The sequence below is a fragment of the Typopeltis vanoorti genome, chromosome 9, assembly GCF_054136105.1.
Source record: "Typopeltis vanoorti isolate ZY-2024b chromosome 9, IOZ_Tvanoo_1.0, whole genome shotgun sequence".
In the NCBI taxonomy this organism is placed as follows: Eukaryota; Metazoa; Arthropoda; class Arachnida; order Uropygi; family Thelyphonidae; genus Typopeltis; species Typopeltis vanoorti.
Window position 1 is genome coordinate 52,530,115 of NC_143557.1, and position 26,206 is coordinate 52,556,320.

A 26,206-nucleotide genomic window follows, 5' to 3' on the forward strand; every position below is an offset into this window, starting at 1 on the left:
TACATTGATGACGTCTTCCGTATCTGGGATCATGGTTTAGAGGAACTTAAAAACGTCCTAAACCATGTAAATAATCAACATCAGAACATTAAATTCACATCAGAACTAGAGATTAACGGCGTTCTCTCCTTCTTGGATCTAAAGATCAGTAGATTACCTTACTGTCTTAAATTTTCAATTTTTCGAAAAACCACTTAGATATTTGCATGCCTCTTTTCATCACTTCCCTCCTCAGAAACTGGGCATCGTTTCCACCCTTTCCCATCGAGCAAGATGTCTCACTTCCACAGAAGAAGACCTTCAAACAGAGCTTAACTTCCTGAAAAACACCTTCTTAAATAATGGATATTCATCTCGTAACATCACTAAACGTTTGAGACCACGCCAACAACCTCGACAAGAAGATGAACTCAACCCTATCACTCATATACAGTTACCATTTATCAGCTGTCTTAGCCCAAAACTATTTAGAATTATGAAGAAATTCAACATAAAGACCGACTACACTACTCTGCCAAAACTTCGTTCTTTTCTGAGTCGACCAAAACTAAAACACAACCAACTTCATTTTCCTGGTGTTTATGAAGTTATGTGCGACTGTGGTCGACCTTAGTTTAGCCAGACAGATAAATCTATTTCACTTCGTCTTGAGGAACATAGACGTGACATCTCCTACAGTAGAAGACGAGCGAACGCCTTTTCCAGTCATGTTCTCTTCTCCGCAAACTCTAATCTCGAAGAACGGCCACACCAAGTTGATTGGGACTGCACAACCAATTTATATATATGCAAGGATGAATTTGAAAGACGAATTATTGAATCCAAAGAAATAGTTCTGGACCCTTCACACTTGAACTACATAAGCTACAATTTGCCTGATTCCCATAGCGCAGTAATCCAATACTGGCGCTCTAAAATTAGCTATCACACACATTCAACTCATGCCAACAGTCGCCTATTCAAATATGACTGTTACTATTCAGCTTCTTTTTATTAAGCTGGAATGTCCATGTTTTTTACCTTGTTATTTTTATAAGTCTTATGTTATTTCTTACTCACCTGAAGAGGTCGGAACACCGATGAAACTAGTCGTGATTTATTAAAGTATTTTTGTTATACTTTCTCGGATTCTATATATATTTCTCGGATTCTATATATATATATATATATTGTATGTGCATATATATATATTGTATGTGCATATATATACATAAACCCTTACATGGAAAAGTATTGCTAGTGAAATTAAAAAAAAAATGCAGATGGAAGTGTGGATTGGCCATCTACTGAGGATGGATAGCGGAGGAATTCTATGGGTTGCTTTGACATGCATCATGGAGAGGGCCTAAACTAACTTGGCAAAGAATGGTCGAAAAACGAAAGAAAGGTGGCTAGTTGTTAGAGCTAGAAGGAAGTAGAATTAGTTGCAAAAAACAAGAGTGAATAGCGAAGTCGGATCACGGCGTTATGTGCCACAAAGCACATAACGCCGTGGACATAACGCAGGTAGACAGGCAAACGGATAGTACCTAAAGATATTTGAGCGAAGACAAATAATTGCTCAAGAACGGCTAATTTTTGCTGCTCACCAACAAACAATACCATGAAAGCAAGATTTGAAAAGATTTCTGAAAACAGTAAATGCAGACATGTGCAAAAATAAAGAAGCACTAAACCATCTATTTAGTGCATAATGCTGCAAAATCGCTCAAGAAGAATGCAAACAATGCACGATAAATTCATCAAAATGATGCATTGGAATTTATGTCTTGTGAGCACTTCTACAGGGTGTCCCAAAATTCACGCAAGAAGTAATTTTGATAGAAAACACAGGTTTTTAATTAAAAATTGTAATTTCTTATTGATTCATAAAGTATACAGTATAGGGTTATGCGTAGAATAGCATATCGGGTAAATGACCTCCACGGCTTTGCTGGCACATACGCACTCTGTTGTCGAAATTTTTCATGACCGTTTTGCATAAATGTGGCTGAATTTCGTTGATACAGCGCTCAATTTCCTCCTTCAAGGCGTGGGCTTGTTGGCATAAACCTTAGACTTCAAAAAACCCCAAAGAAAAAAGTCCAACGGCGTTAAGTCACATGATCTGGGCGGCCAATTCTGATCACCAAAACGGGAAATTACACGACCAGGAAATGACTCATGCATTAATTGAATTGTTTCTCGGGCTGTATGGCATGTGGCACCGTCTTGTTGAAACCACATGTCGTCCACATCCATATCTTGCAATTTAGGCACAAAAAACTAGATTATCATGTCGCGATAGCGAGCACCATTAACTGTTATTGCCTTACCAGCCGCATTTTCGAAGAAGAATGGACCGATGATGCCTCCAGCCCAAAATCCGCACCAAACAGTGACACGTTGTGGATGCATTTGTTTCACAACAATCACTCATGGATTTTCTGAACCCTAAATGCGACAATTTTGTCGATTAACGAAGCCATCAAGATGAAAATGAGTCTCATCGCTGAAGATGATTTTGTTCGAAAAATAAGCATCCACTAGTTGTTGTTCCATAATCCATTCAACGAACTCTCTTCGCTGTGTGTGGTCATTTTTAATAACCCTGAACTGTCAGCTGTCACGCTGTCTTTTCTTTTCTCGTTGGCAACACTTTACCGCACCAATGGCGCTAAATTTAAATCTTGCGTGAATTTTGGGACACCCTGTATATAAAACACATTGCAGAATAAAAATAATGTGGTATTTTAAAATTATGACAGATTAATATTTCGAACATAATGATGGCAGCTGTTGTTGAACATAAGGAAATGTGATTAATAAACATTGCATTAAGCACAAAACACAGAAATTTATAAATTGAAATAATAATAATAATAATAATAATAATAATAATAATAATAATAATAATAATAAAAGTCAGATGAAATATTATTTTGTGAATTTGTGGGAATAAACGTGATCCGAAAACGTAGAGTAAACAATTTTTCCCCGTTGTTTCAATATATGGAAGTTTAAAATAGGCTTTGTGACGTGCTAATTCCAGTAGATGGCTTCTGTTTGCTTCCTGTAGTACAATGGATTGTGGTGTGGACAGGCGTAATGTTTATCGTTTGGAAGCAGTGTTTGTGTTGAGTAGTGATATGTAAAGGCAGATGTGTATTTATGTTAAAATTAAATCGTTTGGAAGCAGTATTTCTAAAGAACCGTGATTTCTGTTAGGTAGGTGGATATGCATTTATGCTAACATTAAAATATTAAATTTGAAATAACACCTATCGAATTTTATTCATAAAATTTGATATGTTCATTTTAATGTATTTCTTAAGTAGCTTAACAGTACCCTGTTATTTAATTATTATTATTATTATTATATAAACAATCAAACCTTTGTTTTTTAATATGCAGAAGATAGTTACATTCCTATGTCCTAGCAAGAAGAAGTAAAAATAATAATTATTTTTTAAATGTATTTGCGCACGAGTCCAAGAATAGCGATTAGGATAAATTATTGTAGTCTGATGCCGGCTTCATAGCTAGCCTTGATTACTCCAAGAAATACCGATTAATAACTTATCGGGTGGTTTGTTCAGGATCCTGATGTTATTTAGTTTTATATTAGTAAGAACTGTTATGAATTTTGTCTCAGATTTAAAATTTTTAACGCCTGTTTCGTGGAGAGATTTTATGTTTGTACGAAATAGGTGTTAAAATTTTAATCGTTATGAAGGAATAAAGTTAAATACGAGAATTTCGTTTGTTTTTGCCGATATCGTACGCTCAATTCATGCTGTTCTACTATTAGCTGACGTCTGTACATTGTGAAATTAATGACATTTTGTTCTGCTTCGAAGGAAAGAGAGTAACCTGTTCTGACGATGCTACAAAAAATCTCGAAAGTTAGGAATTCACAAATTTAATAAGCCAAAATTTGTTCTATCTGTACCCCCCCCCCCACCTTTTCCAAATGTTAAAATAAAAATACCAAAAACCTGCTGCTTACTTGTCCAAATGCTACTGTACTCATCCAGTTTTGAATACGTACCATTAATTGACACTGAATATTGTTTATTATTATTAAAAGAGACCAAGGAGTCAGGGAGACTCATCGAGGGAGGCCACATACTACATGCACCAGCTATCATACTTATTATTGAATTCATTCACACTGCTTGCACACACAACATCACTGGATGTTGTGTGCGCGCACCACCTTCTGATAGAAAAATCTAGCCCCCCCCTTTCTTAGCGGCATTCATTCTCACCTTCTAAGGATGCCCTCTTCTCCTTTTTCCACCCTCCATAAAATGAAAAATTCCATTTACTGAAATTCTGTATAACCTGTTCAGAAGTTTATTAGTCTCAATCATATCACTCCTCTTTTGACTGTTTGCTAGTGTTTGCAACCTACAAATTCTCAATTTGTCTTCATAATCAGTATTCCAAAATCCTAGTAACATTTTTGACACTCCTTTGCATTCTCTCCACTGTATCAGAATCACCACGGAAACCAAGGGACCAGACCTCTGCGCAGTAGTCCAAGTGAAGTTTTATCAAGGCCTTGTAAACAGGCAAAATGACTTCCTTATCTTTATGTCAGGGATCGTTTCAATTATATTTAAAATTTTTGCTATACAATCCTTGAACTTCAGCATCTGTCTAGTAAAACTCCAAGATCCCTAACCTGATCAGTTTCTTTTAGCATAATCCCACTAATATAATATGTCATTGGATATGTAATCACACAAAATGCATGTTGCGCAGTTATTAACATTGGACTGGTATCCATTTTCACATGCCCATAATTCCAGCCTATTCAAATCCTTCCCCAAGTACTGCATATTAACAGCACTCTTGATTACCCTATCTTTGCATCATTAGCAAATAGCTGTATGTCACATGTCAAATTCTTCTCAATATCATTAATGTACAGGTTGAATAACAATGGACCAATAATCGATCCTTAAAGCACACTACTAGTTACTTTGAATCTTGCAGATTCATCTTCTTCTCCCATATGAGAGCCTTAACCAATTTTTCCAACATCTTCACCACCACTCCTGAGATACTGATTGGTCGATAGCTGGATACATAGGTCTTTGCACACCCTTGTGCAATGGGATTACCATCCATTCTTTCAATTCCTGTGGAATATTCCCTGTTCTGAAACTCAAATTATATAGCCGGGTTAAAGGAATAGCCAGTTCAGCTGAACACTCTTTTAGCACCCGTGCTGATATCCCATCAATCCCTATTGCTGAATTCTTATTTGTGCGACAGCTCTAATACCTCCTCTTCATACATCTGAGTTTCTTCATTCAGTGAAGAGGTAGCTGCGAATTCAATGTTACATACACCAGGTTGATAGCTTTTAGCAAAATGGGTACTCATTAGTTGAATAACCTCTTCTGTATCTATTATTCTCACATCATCTTCATTCAGAAGAGTTATTCTTTCATGCTTTCTTTTACTTGCAGCATATCGATAGAATTCTTGTGGGTTGTCTTTAGCTTGCAGAGCCAGTTTCTTTTCATACTCGGACTTAGCTTTTCGTACAACAGTTGTGACTATTCTATCTGCTGCTTATAATTTTCATAACGGACACCACCCATATACACACGGTATTCCTTCCACATCATTCGTTTCTTACGAATCTCTTGATTAATAAGATTACACATTCGTTTGATTCCTAACCTATTTATTCTTCGAATTCTCAAGACATATTCTGATACTACTTCATTTAAGTATTTTTAAAATGCTTCTCATGCACTGTCGATATTCTTCCCATCCAGCAACTTCCTCAGTTGGTCATAATTTCCTGCTTTGTAGTTCAGCATGTAATCTTTTCTGAATGGAACATTCATAAACTTAGTCACTTCCCAAGTGAGTACCGCATGATCCCTGTCACTAACCGGAGAGAGAATTGTTACGGCTTTAATAGAAACACCCTCTGACACTATAATCAAATGTAACACTCTTTGACCTCGAGTTCCTTCTGTCACAAGCTGCTTGAGGAAGATGTCTCGCAGTAGCTCAATAAATTCACTTTCATTCTTCTCGTGAGATTTTATTGCTACCCAATCAATATTTGAATAATTGAAGTCTCGCATTATGATTAATTACTCTTTTTGCGCTCATCTTTTCTATTTGGCGATGCATTTCTTCATCACTAGCAACTGATCCACCACGTCTGTAACAACACCAGGTCTGTAACCACTATGTAATTGATCTTGTTGGATTCCACTTAACACCAAATAGCTTCAAACTCATTACCACATGAAATACTGTTAATAAAAGTACTACAATCATAGGTCTCAAAATTAACTGGATTCAACCATCCGATATCATTAGCAGCACGCCCCCTCCTCTCCTATCTTCTCTGTCCTTCCTAAAATACTGTGCCATTTATTCTCGATACCAATTAGTATGTCCGATAGCCAGGTCTCACCAATACCTACAATCTAAGGTACTAACATATTGACCAAGGCAACAAACCTAACCGCTTTGTTTCTGATACTCCTAGCATTCGTGTACAGACATAGAACTACCTGCATGTTCTCTTGTATATTCTAGTATCCTGCTTCTCGTTACTTACTGACTTACCTGATTCGATTCCGTGCTTATTTTTCTGCTTAATTTTCTTTTCCTCCCTATGTTCATACAAACGCCTTTCAACTTTCTGTAATTCCACCGTCGTCTCTCTGATAATCTGCTTTGATTTACCCTACCTATTTATATATTGAATTAATTATTGAACGTAAATTTCTAATGCACTGTTGACTTTATTTGAGATTAATCCTTCCAGTCTGTTTTTTTTTTTTTATGATTTGTTAAGCTAGCTGACGAAGTCCTTAAACCAGAGGATTGTTTTTTCAGTGCATAGGGGAGAACAGTAGCAACCCATTGTACTTAAACAGTTTACTTTGAAATCCTCAGCTGACTATTAACTTACTCATTGCTGAAAAAAACTAAATCAACTTAACTCTGTAGAGGTATCGTAGTACTGTTTGCACGTGCCCCCCCCCAATTACCTCTTAATTTTGAGGTGACATGCCTTATGAAGCTCTGGTTTTCAACGAGCAATTTAACACATGAGATACTGGACTCATCATAACTTAGTTGTTACCGCTATCATTCCAAAACGACAACAATCCTTAACTCGACCGCGCTCGTGCGCTCATACACACATGCACATACCATGGAAACGAATGATTACGCCCGCGAATTACTTTGAGATTATTATGAACTTAATTCACAGCACTAATACAACCGACTTCTGAGTTTCCGGAGATGGCCTCTCGTTCTCCTCCTGGCCGATAATTCTGGGTAATTATGCATTGAAATTATTTTTCATTTATAAACTCTTAAGTTGTATGATATATTAATTATAGCTGCGTAATTGTTAAAACGAAGATTATAAATATTCATTATTATATTTTGCCAATTAAGAAAACTTTTGGCCATTGAAACTTGAAATGAAAGGCTTTGAAAATAATTAAGTGCTTACGAAAAAAAAAACTCCTCGAGATGCATTTCCAGTTTTATTATTTTAAACACTTGCACTTTTCCCCAAAAGCTGGTATAATAATTTTATTAGTGTGTTTTTATTATGTATTTCACTCGTCTGACTGTTTCTTTTAAATGTTTGGTTCTCATCAACGAGAACCAAACATTTAAAAGCCTTCTAAATTCTAAATGTTTTAAAACATTTAGAAACCCAGAATACTTCATTAGGTTCTTGCTTGAGCGATTTGCGTAATGAACTCGTACATTTAAATCATAATTGATGAGAAGACACCAAACCGCTTCAGTTTCTCATTAAATCTTTCGTAAAAGGAAGAATAGCAAATATCTGTTATTTATAACCAAATGGATTATTATTATTTTAAGAATACATTTTTATTATCAATTTATTTTAGTTCGTTATTTATTTATTTTATTATCCATTTTTATTTTATAAACGAGTGGGAAAATTATATATTTTGTTACTAGTCAGCAAAAAATACGAACCTATTTATTGTCAAATAATATTCGATATTTACTACGCTCCACATTTTAATACATCAAAGCAGCATTGAAATACATCAAAACAGCTTTCTCACCGCGTCCTTATTACTGGTAACTGATTATCTTTTTTTTTTTTTTTGGTATTCCTTGTAGACTTTGTTTAAGGTTGTTATTTATTACTATTTTCGAGCCCTAGACCACAATAACTATAGTATCTTGTCTTGACGACATTCAGTTTTGGAGTGCCCATCGTCTACTCCGGCAGTGCATTCCACTCATTCACCACGTAAAGGATCTCCTTTTCACCTCCTTGCTCGTATGACCTTTGTTTTCCAGAGATGACCTGTCGTTCTCCTCATAATCAATTTCTCTGTGAAATAATTCTCCTGTATCTTATAGATTCCTCTCACCAACTTATGTCTGAATCATATCTCCTCTCCTTCCACCTCTTATCTACCAAGTGCTACAGACCACATTCCCTCAATCTGTCCTCATACTCAATATTACAGTCATGAGACAGTCTTAGTTGTTTTCCCTCTGCATTTTCTCTAATCGTTTCCTTATTCCAGATGACCAGATCTGTGTATAGAAATCCAAATGTAACTCGATTAGTGCCTTAACAGTAGACATGTCGCCTCCTTATTTGCCTCGTCAAATTCTTCTCATTATAGTAACAATTTTCTGGATTAATGTTACAGCTTCTTTGCGATTTGTCTCCTGAACTTCACCTAACTAACCTAACTTCAAAGTACTTTGGCCAGAAAATAAGATACCCATTATTCGTCCCATAGCACCAGCCTATTAAAATCTTATTGTGACAGCATCACATCACATCAAAACTTCTTGCATTTAATTTAGCAACATCAGCATATACCGAATCGAAGTTCATTGATAAATGTTCAATCACGAAACTATTTTAATCTGATAGTAGTAAAGATTAAAGCCGTTTTTGCAGAGGTTTCTAAGATCAAATATAAATAATTTAGAAATGAAATTATAGAAATACTAGAAAGTACATTAAAATGTACTTTCTAGTATTGTCAGGAGACAATAGAAGTACATTACAATTGGTTTCATCGAAATGAAATTTGAAATTACTTTAATAGCCACTAAAAATTTAAACATTATTAAATACTTGAGGCGATTTCGATTGTATATTTAGTGGCACATTCAAACTTTCATTATGCGTACTGTTTCTTCTTGTAAGCATTACGCATATTAAAATTAATATGCGTAATACTTCTTCTTTATTCATCTTTTCGCAATCTATGTTGAGGTAGGCGTGTTAGTTAAGTTTTGACAGACTTGTTAATCTCATCCAGTCGCTTTTCTTATTGATATTCGTTAGAACTGTGTATTCGGTATATTATGTTTATACGTTTGTGTATATTCACGTGGCTGGTTTCAGTGCTGGAGGGAAAAACCTACTACATCAATTCAGAAATCGGCTAGCACAGCTTTAGTTTAAAAGCTCTCATAAAATAGCTTCCCATACTTCGACATGAATCCAACCCCGATCCTTCTGATCATTATTATCGAATGAGCTACGGATGTCTTAGATAACCGATTGTTAACGTTATAAATCTGAAATATTCTGTTCTCGATGATTTTATTATAGACAGAAACGAAAGCATTCTATTACGAGATTTCGAAAGATAGTTCCCATACATTCCAGTCTAATTATTTCATAGTATCACTGTTTAACTTGCAATATAAACATTTCAGCTATTTCAGATAGTATGTCATCCCATATCAGGATGGATTAAAAGAGGTTTTTTTATTTTATTTTGTCATTGTATTGGTTTATCGACTGGCACTCAAGCAGAATTTCCTGGTTGATACGCGTTGACGTCGTAATAGCCCAAAATCGATCACACATACCTTCACGAATGAACTGTTTGTGTTTTCTCAGAGAGAGCGACTTCAGTTGATATTTTCTCTCACTGAAAAGATAAGATACCAGTAACATTTGAAAAGTATAGATTAAAGAGTTTTGTATCTGGCAGGTTTATAAAGCCTCATAATTTAAAAGCAGTCTTGCGAAATAAATTCATGAGATAGCTGGTAATTTTAACCAAGATATCAAATCCAACGTAATTGGATTTTGTATCTTCCCATATATAGTACTAACGTACTTTAGGTTGACCAACCAACCAACCTCTCATGTACTGTCTGACATTAAAAAAAGTAAAGTAAGAATTTACTGTATTAGCCTGTTAATATGCTCTCCGTAGTTTTGTGATAAGACTAATAATGACTAAGAAAAGTAAGCTGTTTCTTTCCGGAAGAAATTCGAGTTTTTAATCCCGAACGCGGGAAAATCAACGGCAGAATACATACGAATATATAGAAATAAACACTAGTTTGGGAATGGAAACAGCGATTATCTTCTTTATAAGTTACTGAGACAAATACTATTCTGAAAATTAATGAATTTTGGTAATAATTTTGTGATGTCGAATAATCTTATAAAGTTCATGCATACAAAAGTGGGTTCATGGTGCTTTGAAATCGCCAGAACTGGCATGGGTAGCCGGATAGGTAGCTGATATGCTCTGAATCTGACTGGCTGTAGGTTTGAATCCCAATGATCTCTGGATGTTTATAAAGGCCTTTAGTTGGAGGATGATATCCATTGCTTGGCATGACACCACATTCAGTGGCGGTGGTATCATAGCGATTGCCAGATTATCTAACTGTAGCCGGTGTCTACAGTTAGATAATCTGGCAATTGTATTGCAGTTAGACAGATAAATTACTGGAATATCGGGATCCTATTGTAATGTTGGTTGTATTTTCTTATTTTAATGGATGGTTGAATTAAAACAACCTTGTTATAGAACAGCGTTTCCCAAACTATGTTCTCCGGAACACTGGTGTTTCGCAGAAAGTGAATAAGTGTTCCGTGAAAAATTATTAAAATTAATATGAGCCTGGAATGGTTTTAAATGATGCGACAAGTTCAAATATGTTTGAAAAATCAGGCACACCTCATTTTTCATGTGGATTGTGCTATTAAGGCCAGCGCGCGGTAGCCTTGATTCAGCCGCCCGCAGTTGTCGCCACCTCCAAACCCGAGTGAAGCACGGAGGTATCTATTCTAGAAAACGTGTGGTCGCAAGGTCAATGAGATGCGATGCGATGCGGCCCGGCATGCCTGTACTGTGCGCTGTCGCATTTTTACGATTCGATATTGCCTGCTGCGGCGATAGTATGCGCTTAGCTTTACATTGAATACGAGACCGATGATAATCGACTCTAACCAAGGTGTCCGGTTAAAATTTCAGGATTTGTGAAGTGTTCCGTCGTAGGAAAAGTTTGAGAAACCTTGTTCTAGAAGCTAAACATGGTACCTTTCGGTTTCTTTGGGCTTGAAGTAAGCAGGATAGTGCACTTCAGATAGTTGCGAACGTTTTGCGAAAGCTTTTGATACAGCAGTCTTTTCACACTGAGATTCGAACACATAGCCTTTTGTTTGCAAAGCAGAGACATTGCTGTTCATTCGACCATTGGGTGGTTGAAGTTTTTAATCTTACTCCCCCCCCCCTTCTTCCATATTAGAGATTGAAAAACCTATAGAAGATTGGTATCTGTGGTTAGAGAGAACCTACTGACGTGTTTTTTCTTGAATAGCTAGAAGTTGTCTTTGTGGAAAACAAAAGTGTGAAGACAACTTCAGAGAACAGCGATAGATGGAATGAAATATAAACACAAGACGTTGGTTCGAAAGATTCGAAACTGAACCATGAACTGATGTTTTTGTTGTAGTAGCATCTACACTTTTTTGCTGTACTCGCTTCCATGATGGAAGCCAGGTCAGCAAAAGAGCGGCCATGAAAATACCTATAGATAAAGCCAAAACAGGACGTCTCAGAGAAAGTGATTGAACTGATTTTTTTAAAAAAAGTTAAACAGATTACCCTTTTCTGTACAGCACCAAGCATTTTAGGATGGATTTTGATGAATCGCCCACAAATTTGAGAACAGTATTCCAAGTATGGACGAATGTGGGATTTGTGTGTATATAGTAATAAGAACTATACAGGCGGATGGAATAACAGAAAAGGATTAAAAAAAAAAAACGAGGAGGCTTATGATGTCGCTCGTTGTGTGAAAATAGCAGAGGAATAATTCAATATAAGAAGAGAAATTTAATTTTTTCTGGTTGGCACTGTCAAATGCAAGGGAAGTAAGCGAGATCTTTGTGGTAGGAAATGAGATAGGACTATGTTTTGGTAGCACTGAAGTTCACAAGGTTATCCTCGTCCTACCAAATGAAAAGATCAGTGGTCATGAAAAGGTCATGCTTAAGGAATACAAGGTTTTTCAAATGAAGAGAATAGGTATGAAGTACTGTTATCAATAAAACTATCGACAGGGTTTGAAGCGAGAGGGAGAAATCATTTATGTATAGGAGAAAAGTGAACTCGTGTATTGGTAGGGACATCTGAAGAGAAGAAACCATCCATGATGATATGTAATGAAATACCAGAGAGGAAAGTGGCTACCGGGCTGCATACAGTTTGTTAAAGTGACACCTTTGACATGTTTTCCTAACAATGCAAATGGTGCGATCATTCATTGAATTATAATTTTATATAATTAAAAACAACTTTTCATCGATATATATAGTCTTATGGGGAAAATTTGAGTTCAACATTTGTACAGAATCAACTACAATCTATCTATCTATCTATCTATCTATCTATCTATATATATATATATATATATATATATATATATATATATATATATATATATATATATATATATATATATATATATATTAGATAAAGCAGGGGTTCTCAACCTTTTCCAGTGGTACCACTATATTTAATTCAAGATATTAGATGTACCAGTAAGGCAGTGGCTCACGTGCCACCACCAGTGATATGCGTACCACAGGTTGAGAATCCCTGAGATAAAGGTTACTGGAGACGTAATTTTTGAAATAACAGTATTTTATTGCTTTAATGTTTTGCTATGAAAAATAATAGTTTGAAAATGCCTTATTATATTAGATACTTGACATTCTAATGATTCTTGGCTCTCCCTGCTTAAATATCCTACTGCGATTCCGAGGTTATTATGTTTTCAAATATTTCAGAGAAAAACTAAGACTTTTCCCAGCTTGTGGATGACATTTTATCTTTGTGATCAAGAGACGTATTATTGTAGTTACTCCGGGTAAGCCATATAATGAATTACAGTTTGAGACCAGTGTTCCAAGAATAACGAGTTTATCTCCGTCATGTATCATAAAATTTTGTTTTCCAACACTGCTTCAATGTTTGTGATGTTTAGGAGCCCAAAGAATATTATATTACTTTGGAATATTACTTTTATATTACGTATTATTTATTTATGCATTTATTTATTGTTTATCCGGTATAGAGCAAATGGAATTAAACGATATATTTGATAAGAAAATATTTCTGAACAAAATCCAAGTTTTAGTCAGTTGCTGTATCCATTATGCTGTCTGGTTCCATCAGTCCATCCGGAAATTGCAAACAAGCATTGGTTGTTTGCGGGTCGTTGTTTATGCTCAAGTATGTTTAAGTAATGACAATCATCATCATCATGTGATGCTTGCTAAAACAGAGGGAATCATGTCACTGAATTACCATAATATAAGATTAAGCGATTAAATTAATTTTATAGCCCAGTGTTCAGAGAGACATTTATATCCTGATATTTCTCAAGTATGACGACTTCTGCATACCGCAATGTACGTTAATGGTATTGATGATATTGTTACGTGTGTTTTTGCAAATTATTGTTCCGAAGCGAACACCGGGGTTTGTTTTACTGGCGTTTTCTTTGAAAACAGTTGCTCCCGTAGATGAGTAAATATATCTTAAAACATTTCATATGTACAAAAAGGTATACAAGAGAAGCTGGAGGTTCGCTGCAACTTAGAAGTAGTCTAAGATAAGAACTAAGAGGTAATGTCTTAACTGACATATTATTATTATTATTTATTTTGTTTAAGTTAAGGGATATTACATCCCATATAGTTTCTCAGCCGAATAAGAAACTCAAAGAGTTTCATGCCGAATATAGTGGAAACTATGTAAAGTTCGGCGATTCCAAGCGTAAGCAAATACCTGGATACTGCCGAAACTGACCCTAAAGGTAGTGCAAGCTGAGGCAACTCGTGTCAAAGGTGGAGCAAGTTCCGATCACTATTCTTGATATTTGCCTCAGAGTTGCCTCAACTTGCACTACCTTTGGGGTCAGTTGCGGCAGTATCCAGGTATTTGCTTACGCTTGGAATCGCCGAACTTTACATAGTTTCTACTATATTCGGCATGAAACTCTTTGAGTTTCTTATTCGGCTGAGAAACTATATGGGATGTAATATCCCTTAACTTAAACAAGTTATATGTCGCCGAATTGAAGCCTTTGGCTCTTCATATATCTAATAATATTATTATTATTTTAATAATGGTATTGCTGATATTGCTGTCATGGTATTTGCTGGAATTTGAGCAAACATTGTTAACAATTAAAACAATGTCAGCCAAATGTCCACTTTTAAATTGCACTAGCTTCTTGCTTCCACAGTACGGGGTCCACTTTTTACATTTGATAAGTTGTTTTTTGGAAACATCGTAGACTAATGAATCCAGTTGGGAAGGAAATCGAGTTTTAGTTATAAATTTCAAAACTTTTTTCTTGGGACTGTTTTGTTGTCGCTTTGGTATCTAATGTAATAAATTTATAAATTATTTAAAATATATTAAAGAAATATATATATATTTATGTACTGAATTATAAAGAAGAAGAATAGCTTATCTTCCATGGTATGGCGCGAATGTTTAAGAATTTACTAACATTGCCCATTTTCGCACTAGTCTTGGTGATATTCATTTTTTTCCTATTATACTTTTTAACTTCAGTTTAAATTCACCACACGATTCTGCCAACCTTCAGAAAACATTTTTAGATGAGTGCTATTTTTTAAATAAAAGATAGTAGCTCTAAAAGGGTTATACAACCAACAGCATACACCAGCAGCGCTGAGAAGCGAAACTTTTGGGAAAAAAATGTTAATGTTAGATTTCAGACATGCGGAAGAAGGTATCCGAAGGTATCAGACATGCGGAAGAAGGTATACCTTTGCTGCTCCCAAGGAGAGCAGCAAAGGTATGAAAAAAAAGGAAGAAATTTGGTCTGTGAGTTGTGTTATTTTTTTGTTACTTGTGTTAATAGATCCTGTTTACCGACTGTGGAAATATCTTTGTGGAACGTCTTTCCGAATAGTGAAGCGAATCGGAGAGAGAGATGGATCATTGATCTATTGATTCCTGGTATAGTTAGCCAACATCAATAGACTAATGGATAACGTCTCCACTCTCCAACCAACCAAACAGTCTGTGAGTTCGAATTCTACTGTAAACATGAATGTCGAAAGATTTTAGATGGTGGATGATCTTCATTGCCCATCGTGAAACCGCACTGGATTTCACGCTATTTTGGTCATTGAAGTGCTTGTAAAAGTGGCATGTTGTTTCTAGAGCTGACCTTTTCTAACCCTTATTCCACCATAATCTTTCTTTCTAGTTCAAGCTGTTATAGGAAGATCTTGGGGACATCGCCCGAGATGTAAGAATCGTATTCGATGGTCAGGTAGATTTTATGATTTGTGTAGGGTTTAGCAGTATCCTGAGTAAAAGAGAAAGGCTGGTTTCTTAGATGCCGAGCAGATGACACGTGATATGCTTATGCTAAGATAGACTAGATGTTTAAAGTCATCTCAAGAGGATACTTTTTTTCTGGGATTTGGTAACTATTAAAAGTAAATCAAAAGTTTTTTTAGAAATAAAGATGGATTGAGTTTTGCTAGCTAGTAGTAGAATCGATGAGGTCATAATCTCAATTTATTAATATTTTCTTATGGAGTTTCCTCCCTTTTCCTCCCCCATCCCTATTGGGGCGAGTTGAGCCCCCTCATGGGGGGTTAAGTATTTATGGCTGTAGATCCGTGTGTGTTCGGGGGGCCGGTTTGCCTGGCTGCGGGATGAAAAACACCAAATAAACTGGCGGAAAAAACCCTACTGCCGCGCCCAAGACCGGCTAACTTGGCTATGCTGAGGAAGATCCTCACATTCCTCACGTCTTCGATGGGAATCAAACCTGGGACACTCCTTCCCCAGTCATATGGGTGCGAAGCGCGCAGCCACTAGGCTAATCGCGCGGATAATCTCAACGAAGAATGGTTAAGATCAATATTTAAGTATGTAGACAGAGATATTCTTGAAGTTTCTTGATTTATGTATCACAGTGCTTATCAACAATCAATTTATGTAATTTTGATTGTATAAATTGAATGCTGTTTCCTGAAATGATCTCGAAACCATTTTTCAATGAGGTTATCATAACCCCATTCATTGGCGCACTCAGGATTTAATCTTGAGGGGGGGGGACGAACACTCAAGGTTTAATCTTGGAGGGGGGGGAGTTAAGTGTACGATTTGAGAATACACCCTACGCATTACATACGACCTATGACTGAGCATCTGCAGTGATTGCCAATACATGATAACCATGATCTCCTTTGGCCCGGTTCGGGCAAACGAATTAGCGCTCTGTCCGACGGAGCAATACTTCGTTCGCCTTGTGTCCACAGCGGCCGTGATTCCCGAGAGGGTATTCCTACCTTATGTGACCGCTAATTCATAAGTAGTATAGAAATAGAAGACACGACATAATATAAATAAAAAAAAAATAATTTTAATTAGGAAAAGATTTTTGGAAACTTTTCTAGTGTTTTTTCCTTTTTCTTTTGGGGGAGCCAGGAGCCCCTTGGCCCCCTCCGTCGGTGCTCCACTGACCTCATTAGATGGTAGATGATCTAGCAGAATTACAGTAGCAAATAGCAAAATTTCTTATGTTATCTTATTTTATCAAAAAAACCTCTTTGATAATACCCAAATCTCTAGAAAAGATTTATCTTCTTTCTTTCTTTAAATCTCCAGTTTGTTTTAGCATAAATGACCTCTCCATCTGACATACAGATGGAGGTTAGTTGGTGAAATAGCCAGTTTGGTGCTCCCCTGCACCAGTTAGTTTGAGGGGAAAAATCATGATCCTAATGCAGTAGATGACCCGAGAGAGAGAGAGAGAACTAGTAACGCGGTTACAAAAGTCTAGAGTAAACCACTTAACGAGAGCTTACTTAAATCCTTTCTGTGTATCCAATCAGATGCCTTACAGATATCAAGAGCAACCATGGTATTTTCTCCGAAGTTTTTCGTGACACTTTTGTTTTGTCCCAAGATGCTTCATAAAAGAAAGAAGACCCTTTATTGATTGATTTAAACCGCTATTCAAAACTTATAGGAGATAAGAAGTAGCTTAATCCTACATTTTCATTACAGTCAGAGAGTAACAGACTTATCCAATTAGTACACCACCGATTTCATAAAATATCCCAATAATCCGGTTTTAATACGCATTCTTAGTTGATTACTGATACACCAGGAAAGTTGAAGAATTCAGTCTTCGATTTTGTTGAAAAACAAAATAATACAAAACGGAGTTCTGTCGGAGTGAAATGTTCTCTGAACGCGATATCCGTAATCATAAAATCCCACAAGTTAAGAGCCTCGTTTGTTAAACGATTATATAAGAAAAGAGCTGCTTTTGTTGTTTAATCTGAAACACCGATAACAAACTAACGGAAATTGCAAACTCCAGAATCACCTAATTCACAGAGTAACTGAATTGTGTTGAGTTGACATTCGTGTTGTCATCAAATTCGGTTTATTACAATTCAGTGTAAAAATGAATTTTCTTCTGAACAGAAGAATTACTAAGGATCATTTAACGTTTATATTTATTCCATACGAACAACAGGGAGTCAGCATCCATTTTCCATTCCATTCCACCAATACAATTACCATTGGTTGCCGTCCTGATTGGCCAAGTGGTAAATGTACTGTTCCAACCAACAGACTGCCGATTCGAATTTCGCCGTCAGCATGGATGTTTGCGATTTTCTTGGATCCTGAATTGACTTGAAAAAGTTCCAGGTCTTCGAATTATGTTAAAAATGTACATAAAAATGTACAATAAAATATTAAAAATAATGCTTAGCATGCCCACGGTAGAGTACTATGGGTTTACAGCTTTTCATGAGTAGAAGTCCCAAAAAATATTCCATTCCAAAAATGTCTCATATCAGATGACTTAGAAAATGTTGTATTATATTTTAATAATTTATTACGGAGTTATATCATTTGATACTAACATACTGTTTTGAGAATTTGGCTATCCATATCTTAACGAATTCAGTTGGTTTGGTTTGTTAATCAATTTTTGATGGATATATATCCTCGGTCTGCACTTTTATTAATTTTGTCGAATCATCCCGAGATGCTTTAAAATTAAGCTCTGCTTTTACTTCTGTTATTACCTAACGTCCTATGGATTTCTCTTCCCCGCTTCAGAGAATATCAGCAATCTATAAAGGACTTATCATAATGTTACTGTTAGTAAATGGCAATCCGAAATTAATCCAGTTGTCATTACATGTTTTATTTTCTGGATATGAGCTGACTTCGAGAAGACTACGGTAACTGTTTGTTTATCCCTCCCAGATTTGTAATTCAGTTATTTGCAACAAATACATTCTCTTGCCAAAAGCGAGTGGACAGTAACTGTTTGTATTTTCCGTGGCTACAGCGTTGCTGTCAATACGAGGTCGGACCTCCTTTCGCTGCTATTATAGCCATTACCGTTCAAGGTAGGATTTTCACTAAGTTCTGGTAAACTATTGCTGGAATTCATTTCCATTCCTGCTGTAATAAGGCGAACAGCTGACGAGTGATAGTTGGGCGAGTAGATCTGGCACTCAACCTTCGACCCAGCTCACCCCAAAGATGTTCAGTAGTATTGAGGTCGGGGCTTGGGCTGACCAGTTTAGTTCTTCCACCTCGATGTCTTCAAACCACGAGCTAGGGCTCTTGCTTTGTTAGTAGATGCGTTATCATGTTGATACAGGAAAGGGCCTATTCCAAACTGTTGCCACAGTGTGGGAAGAATGGAATTGTCCAAAATGTCATGTTAGGCATCAGCGTTTAAAGATCAGGACACAGAAACCAATGGGCCGAGTCCAAGCCAGGAAAAAAAGCCTCAGATCATTATGCTACCGCCTCAAAATTTTATGATCAATGCAAGGCATTCCTGTAAGCATCATTCACCAGATATCCGCTAGGTCCAGACACGTCCATCGGATTGCTAAATCGTGTACCGCGATTCATCGCTTCACAGGACTCTCTTCCATAGATATGCAGTCCAATGAAGGTGTTGTTGGCACCATTCCAGATGACACCGGGCACTGGCTAGTGTAATCAAGGGCTTGTGAGCCGCGGCACGACCACGAAACCCAAGAGCAAACACCTCCCGCTGAATTGTTCTGTTACTGGCATCCGTTCCAAAGCTCATGCGGAAGTCGTTTGCGATGGTTGCTAAGGGTAACTGACGGTTTATATGACAACACGCTTGAGAGTTCACCGGTCCTGATTTGTCAGTTTCTTGGGCTTACCAGTTCGGGAGAGGGGGGGTTTGGTGGTTCCATCATGTTTCCACTTCACGATCACCTCGCTGACAATAGCCCGGGGCACGTGCAATGTGGCAGAAATCTCTCGAATCGGGGAGACTGAATGACTGAACTTATGGGCTCTGACTATCATACCACGTAGGATATATAACGGGCTCAACTCTTTCCGTCCACTCATCCTGATGACAAAGATTGTCTACACTGCTAATGGCCACGTGCCTGTGCTTATATATCGTTGTGGACGTGTATTTGCATCACACGGTCGAGGCAACTTAGAGCTATGGGGATGTCCGGACACTTATGGCAACATAATTTATAGTGTAAATTAAAAACATCGTAAATTTGATTCGTAATCAATCCAATATTTGGACCAATTTAACTGAAGATGTTGGTAGTCGTTCTCATTCCTAGATGCAGGGATTTCCTTCCGGATTTTTTTTTTTTTTTCATAACAAGCAAAGTGACATGAGAGTACACGTTAACAGTTAACAGATACACGTTGCTATCAAGGTCACTACAGCGACTAATGCTAAGCACAGTAGATATTAACTAGCTAGTGAAAAGAGTAATTGCTCTGTTAGTGAACAAGTTATTGGCACGGTGTTGGCCATTTTTTTAGCTCGTATCATTCCAGATAAATGAGCATACATTGAGAAAGACAATCCAAAAAATAAAATAAGAAACACTACAAAAGGTCAGTTATTAAGAACTGATATTTCTACTTGTATCATGAAGTTCAAACAAACAGCTGCAGTTTTCTTTTAAGAGGTTACGTTTGACGTCAGCGTTTCCGTTTCAATCGGAGAGAATAAATGTCATACGAACCATTACGTACAAACACCCACCAGTTATAAGTTGAAAGAAATAATGTTTTTATAAACGCCCACCTTGTGTTCTTGATTTTTGCATCATATATATAGCAAAATTGCTAAAGTACAATAATAGATTTTTGATAGTGGATTGATTTTCTTTTTATAGAAAAGGTAATTATTATTGATAAATTTCGATTTCCTATTTATTGGTTTCAGTTAGTTAACGAACTGTTCTATATTACAGAACAGATTTTCACCTGATGCTGAAGGAAATGGTCTTTAATATTTAGTAGTCAATATCGAATCAAGCTAATCGCTTGACCTATGAAAAGCGAAGAAAATTCGTAATGGATTTTCTAAGCCTTTTCAATCGATGAATAATTAAACAGTCTCAGATAAATATTTACATCTGTCAAATATAGTCTAATTCTTCCTTGATACCATCTCCTTGCAAACATACAAACCCCAAAGAACACGTCACATTTGTCAGACATAAAAACAGAGACCAAGTTAAAATCTGTGCACTGTAAAAATATATCGCAGTGTTTCTGATGAACCGATACATATTAGATGGTAACTTGATATGGCCAGCACAGCCCGTTTTAGAACAAAAAAAAATCCACCTTGTATTCGATATCAGGATGACGGACCAAACGTGTGATATGTGATGTAACTGACTTCTAGAAAGGTTCTCTGACGATGAAATCGTACAAAAAGTATAGAAATTTTCTGGACTGTTAAAGGCTGCATCACAAATAGAAGTAATTGTGATCAAAACCAAATACTATACATTTTTGTATACCGTGATATTATTAAGAGGATGCGAGACAATTTTAAAGACAACTGAGATAAATTGGGTTATTATACTGGCAGATAATAAGCATTTAAACAGTGTTTCAGATTAGATACATCCATCAATGTTATACATTTTTCCTGAAGGCTGTGGCTATTTTCAAAGTGATAATGTAATCCATTGCGGTGGTTCTCTGTTAGTAACACATATACCCATCAGCTGTTGGCCTGGCATATATGTTTCACTGGACAAATTTATTCTGAGAATTAATGCAGTGCAAGATGTAGGGAAAATAATAGTACAAAGTTTTAATAAAACAGAAGCCGTTTTAGATATTTGTCATAATGGATATAGCAATATTTCTTACCTATCAACATAATCGCCTAAGAATAGATAATTCGCATCTGGAGGATAACCTGTCTTGTCAAAATGGCGCAATAAATCTTTGTATTGCCCATGGATATCTCCAACAATATTGACTGGCGCTTCGAGTTCCACTAGCATAGGCTGTTGTAAAAAAATTTCTCTGGACATTTGACACAACTGGCGGATCTGATGTTCAGGAAGTTGGACCTGCAATAAAAGTAAAAGGTTAGTAGTGGATGAGAAATTTTAACATTTATGAATCCGGTTTTTGTATTTTAAATGTGAACAGATCTTAATTTTTCAATCTTTGTTTTATTAAGTTTACAAAGTTGACTAGACTTTAACTTCCTGGTAAATTTCATTTTGGGTAGTTAAGAGGGTTATTTAATTATGCTCAGCGATATTTATTTCTTAAGTGTGATCGTTTTTTTCTTTTTTAGGGGGCAGGGAAAAGGAGTGCCACACTCAATAAGGAAAATAGTCCATTATGTACCATATCATTATTAGAACCTATAATAGATATTTAATTTATATTCTCAAATTTTCAGTTAAGAGATGTCTACACTTTGTTCTTTGCGACCAGTTGGGTTTTATTTGTTCAACATATAGACCGGTCTGTTTGGCCAAGTGGATAGTGTCTCTACTTTGCAAACATCTGTCTGTGGGTTCGAATTTCACTAAGATGTGACGTTACATTCGTTATAAATATGAAGTTCGCAAACAAACTAAACATATCACGCTGATCGAGCTAACAAGTAAATTAATGCTAATTCTGTATTACTGCAAATGAATGCAATCATGCAGAATACTTAAAATAAACTGACTATGTTGCGTCTGCAATTCACCTTGTTTTATGATAGCAGGTGGCGTGATGTGTCTGGGATCCACTTACCCCGTGTTTTTATGTAAATTGACAAAACCTGGTATAGAATCATATTGTTTCTTGTTGCACTAATTAGGGTTTTTAATAATTTCTGATGACTCTTTGAACGCTTAAATCTATTGGAGATTACAAATCAAATCAAATAGTTGTTCTGGAAAAAGTTCTTATATTGTATATATGCTGGACACAACGATCAGCATGTTGTCCATCCACAGAAGTCTCCAAAGCAAAATACTCGTATAAGCATAAAAGATATCAATATTGATTGTTGATTTTGGTGTTATAGCACTGTGTAAGTTATAGCACAGTGCTATAACTTACACAATGTGTTATAGCACTTGTCGTTTTATTTTTAACTTTTTTGTGTAATTTTATATTGAACCTGATAGCGTTAATAAGTAGATACTGGATTAGCTGTCAGCCAACCAGTACCAGTTCATGAATTTTAGAACATCCTAGGAATTGATCGGTTGATGATAATTAATCTCAAGTTCATGGAATTTATGAAATTTGCATTTTTTTTTAAGCAGTACTTTTGTTTTAAAGATGGGTGGCCATACTGAATGTGATGTGACCTTCCATCACTACAAACGAAGAACCTGTGGACATATTGCGTAATTTAAGGAAAATGACTGAAGATCGATCACCCATAAGTACCTTAAGCGCACTACGCTGTCAGTGGCCACAAGAATGAACATGAAGTGAACGAAACCTCTCTGTGACACTTGTGCTTCAGTGTTCAGCAAACAAAACACAATACTAATGCGACATCCTCCGTAGCTTACCGAATATATGACATCATTTTTTTCTTTTTAGAGAATGAACCTTGAAAAGGCGAACGTTTTGACAAATTAACATTATTAAATGAAATGCGATGAGAGAAGCTGTTAACGACGCCAAAAACTGTAGTTTGCAAGTTAGAATTTTATATTAGCAGGAATGCTGGGAGCAACTATACTTGTGCTGAAGAATCCTACTTTGAAGATAATTAATCCCAAGACTCTTCCATGATTGGTTAGAAAAAGTCGAAAGAGAAACGAAAACACTCACTAATGTTATATCGGAAGATAAACGTGCACGAAATAATAACTATGCAGTCTTCAGTTTTGTGTTTATAAGAAAAACATTAAAAATCTTTTTTTAGAAATGAAAGAATTTAAAATCTATCCGATATAATGACATATCGGCAAAGAATCCAATGGAATGCACAGCCTTTTAGTGACATTATTTTCTTCTTTTGTAAAGTTGAGTCTGTGAGTTGATTGCAATCATAGGATTACCAACACTGCCATCATTAAATAAGTCTGTAATTTACAAGCAATTGATAAATCATATAAATATTCTTGGAAGAAGTTTCGAGTATGTTTCTGAAAAAAAAAGGCAATTCAAGAAGGAATTGTTCATTTCTAAAAATCGCTGTAAATTTATTTATTGGTTTTCGATTTCTTGAATTAAAAAGTACGAAGAAACTTCTCCTTAAATGACTTTAAAAAAAAACAGATTTCATAAGTTGTGGGCAGGTCTGGTTTGTCGACTTCTTGTTAAATTCGAGAAGCCACAGTTCCAGCAGGCAGTGCGGTAGCAATGTTGTAGTCAATCAGAAGGGGACTGGATTAATTTTATGTTTCATAATATTCGCAACAGATTGTAAATAGGATGGTTGTTGTCGTTGTACTGGTGATCCACGAGTCGTTCAAATACGTATTTGCTTCTTTATTCTTTCGGGTTTCTCCGTCCAGTTGACTGTTTGCGGAAGTAAAAAAGTAGAATTCCAGGAAAACGTCTTAACATTTCTAGAATAATTTATATACTCATTAATTTCTGTCTTTATTCTTTTTAATATAGTTATTAATTTTAATAATTCCACAAATGTGTTCCTTAGTGAAGACTTTTCTTCCTACCATCATTGCTCTATTTGGACACATTATTATTTGAATTGTAAAAAAGGCAAATATTTTATGTATTTATTTGCACATTTATTTTGAATATCCGTTTGGTTTTCAAAGTAGACGTGTAGAGAGAGAGAGAGAGAGATACAAATGAACTGGCGCCCTGTTTATACGCGCCGTATCAACTGAAGCTGTAGCTGGTCATAAAGATTGCAGATTGTTTTTCCTCCCTTAAATAAGAAACTGGCAGGTACACACACAAATAGATCGTGAACGTTGCCATGTGGGAGTTAATTCTAAACGTCCCATTTTATGTGTAGGTGGACTGGATAATGAATGACCAACTACAAGAAATGCCGACAAATAGAAAAAAAAATACATTGAGAGAAAGATTGAAAGTGGGAGAACATAACGTAGTGAAGAGAAAATCGATCAATTAAAGGAATTTGGCTGAGAATAGCCATGAAAATCAGATAACATGCATATCATCTTTTTCTTCACTTATTTTCAACGATTATGATTGCTAAAAGTAAGTTGTGTGAGAGTGTTCTTGGAGTGCTCTGAATAATTTGGTAGAATATTGTTATAAACTAGTACTGATCTGGATTGTGTGAGGCTGCCATACTTCTATTAGCTATGAAAGAACGATTATTTCATAAAAAATCATTTTAAGAAATGATTATCATCAGTAAATAGTCAAATAATTCCAATTCCGGACCTTCGATTTTTTTAAAACACATTCGAATTGTTCAATTAATAATAAAGTTTTCGTAAACGCATCCAGTCGCCAGTTTGAAAGAAAAGCATACAAATATGCATAATTCTAATTTTCTGTTTTTTTTTTATCACACCCACGTACGAGAGGCCGCAAGGTCTATACCAAATAAATGTCATGTGATGTCAACTGCCAAGTAATTTGTTGATATTATAAGAGCTGGAAGTTGTAATCTTTGGGAAATACTTCGAGGAAGGCTATTTCGTAGAGTCATTTTTTATTCCAATGTAGATGGAATATCAGGTTCTGTGAGTCCGCATTTCAACAGTAAAAGGATGTCGGACAGCGTTTGCTAGTTTTATTGTAAGTGGAGACATAATGAATGTCAGTCTGCTGAATAACGCCCACGAACATGTCGTAGAAGAGACACAATACGGATGATGGATGGCCATCTATGAGATAAGAAAACGTAGTGTGGTCAATTGTTAGCCCTTCTAAATTTGAAATATATTTTTACAGATAATCACTATTAATACTGAGGGTCAAAAGTAAAACAAACAGCACGACTCAACAACGTTTAGCAATTGTACGATTACACTGTATGATTTATATCATAAATATATATATTTAGATTAAAAAAAAATGTAGACTCTCGTTTGGCCCATGCCTAAAAAAGAGTTTGAGCATCTCCTGCCTAGAGCATTTCAATTGAAGATTTTTGGATTTAGAACATGTATTGCTTGGTTAAAATAATCGTTTTATAGTTATTGTTGAGAATGCAAATATTTTTAAAAATTTATTTCGTTATTGTGTCACACGTTCTTTGAAATTTCATATTGCATTGACACACTGAATAGAAAATTCATATTAATTGCATAATAATTCAGGCAGTTAAGATTACTTTGCTGTAGATAATTCATGGGACAATCAGTTCTTCTCACAAAACACACGATCCAAGCAATCCTTTTCTCAGAAGCTATCTCGATGAAATCGCAATAAGATAATGAACCAAATAAAAAAAACGCAGTCGGTCCTTTAAGATTAGAGTACATGGAACTAGTGATACTTGCCACCGTAACAGCGTGGTTATAAAATTTATCGATTTCTTAGCTGAGGGATTTCACCCAAATACTAGGAATAAAAGAGAATTCGTGATACCCAGGAAATTTCGCTATTGAAAAGAGAAA

At 35.9% G+C, this 26,206-nt stretch overlaps 1 protein-coding gene across 1 annotated transcript in view; it reads right to left on the reverse strand.

Moving 5' to 3' along the window:
- LOC150103044 (uncharacterized) overlaps window positions 1-26,206 on the reverse strand; it is a 96,904-nt gene that overhangs the window by 43,458 nt on the left and 27,240 nt on the right. The window contains exon 3 of the mRNA XM_090398066.1: window positions 21,534-21,743. Coding sequence (XP_090254192.1) covers window positions 21,534-21,743 — 210 coding nt within the window. The remainder of the gene's footprint in view (window positions 1-21,533; window positions 21,744-26,206) is intronic.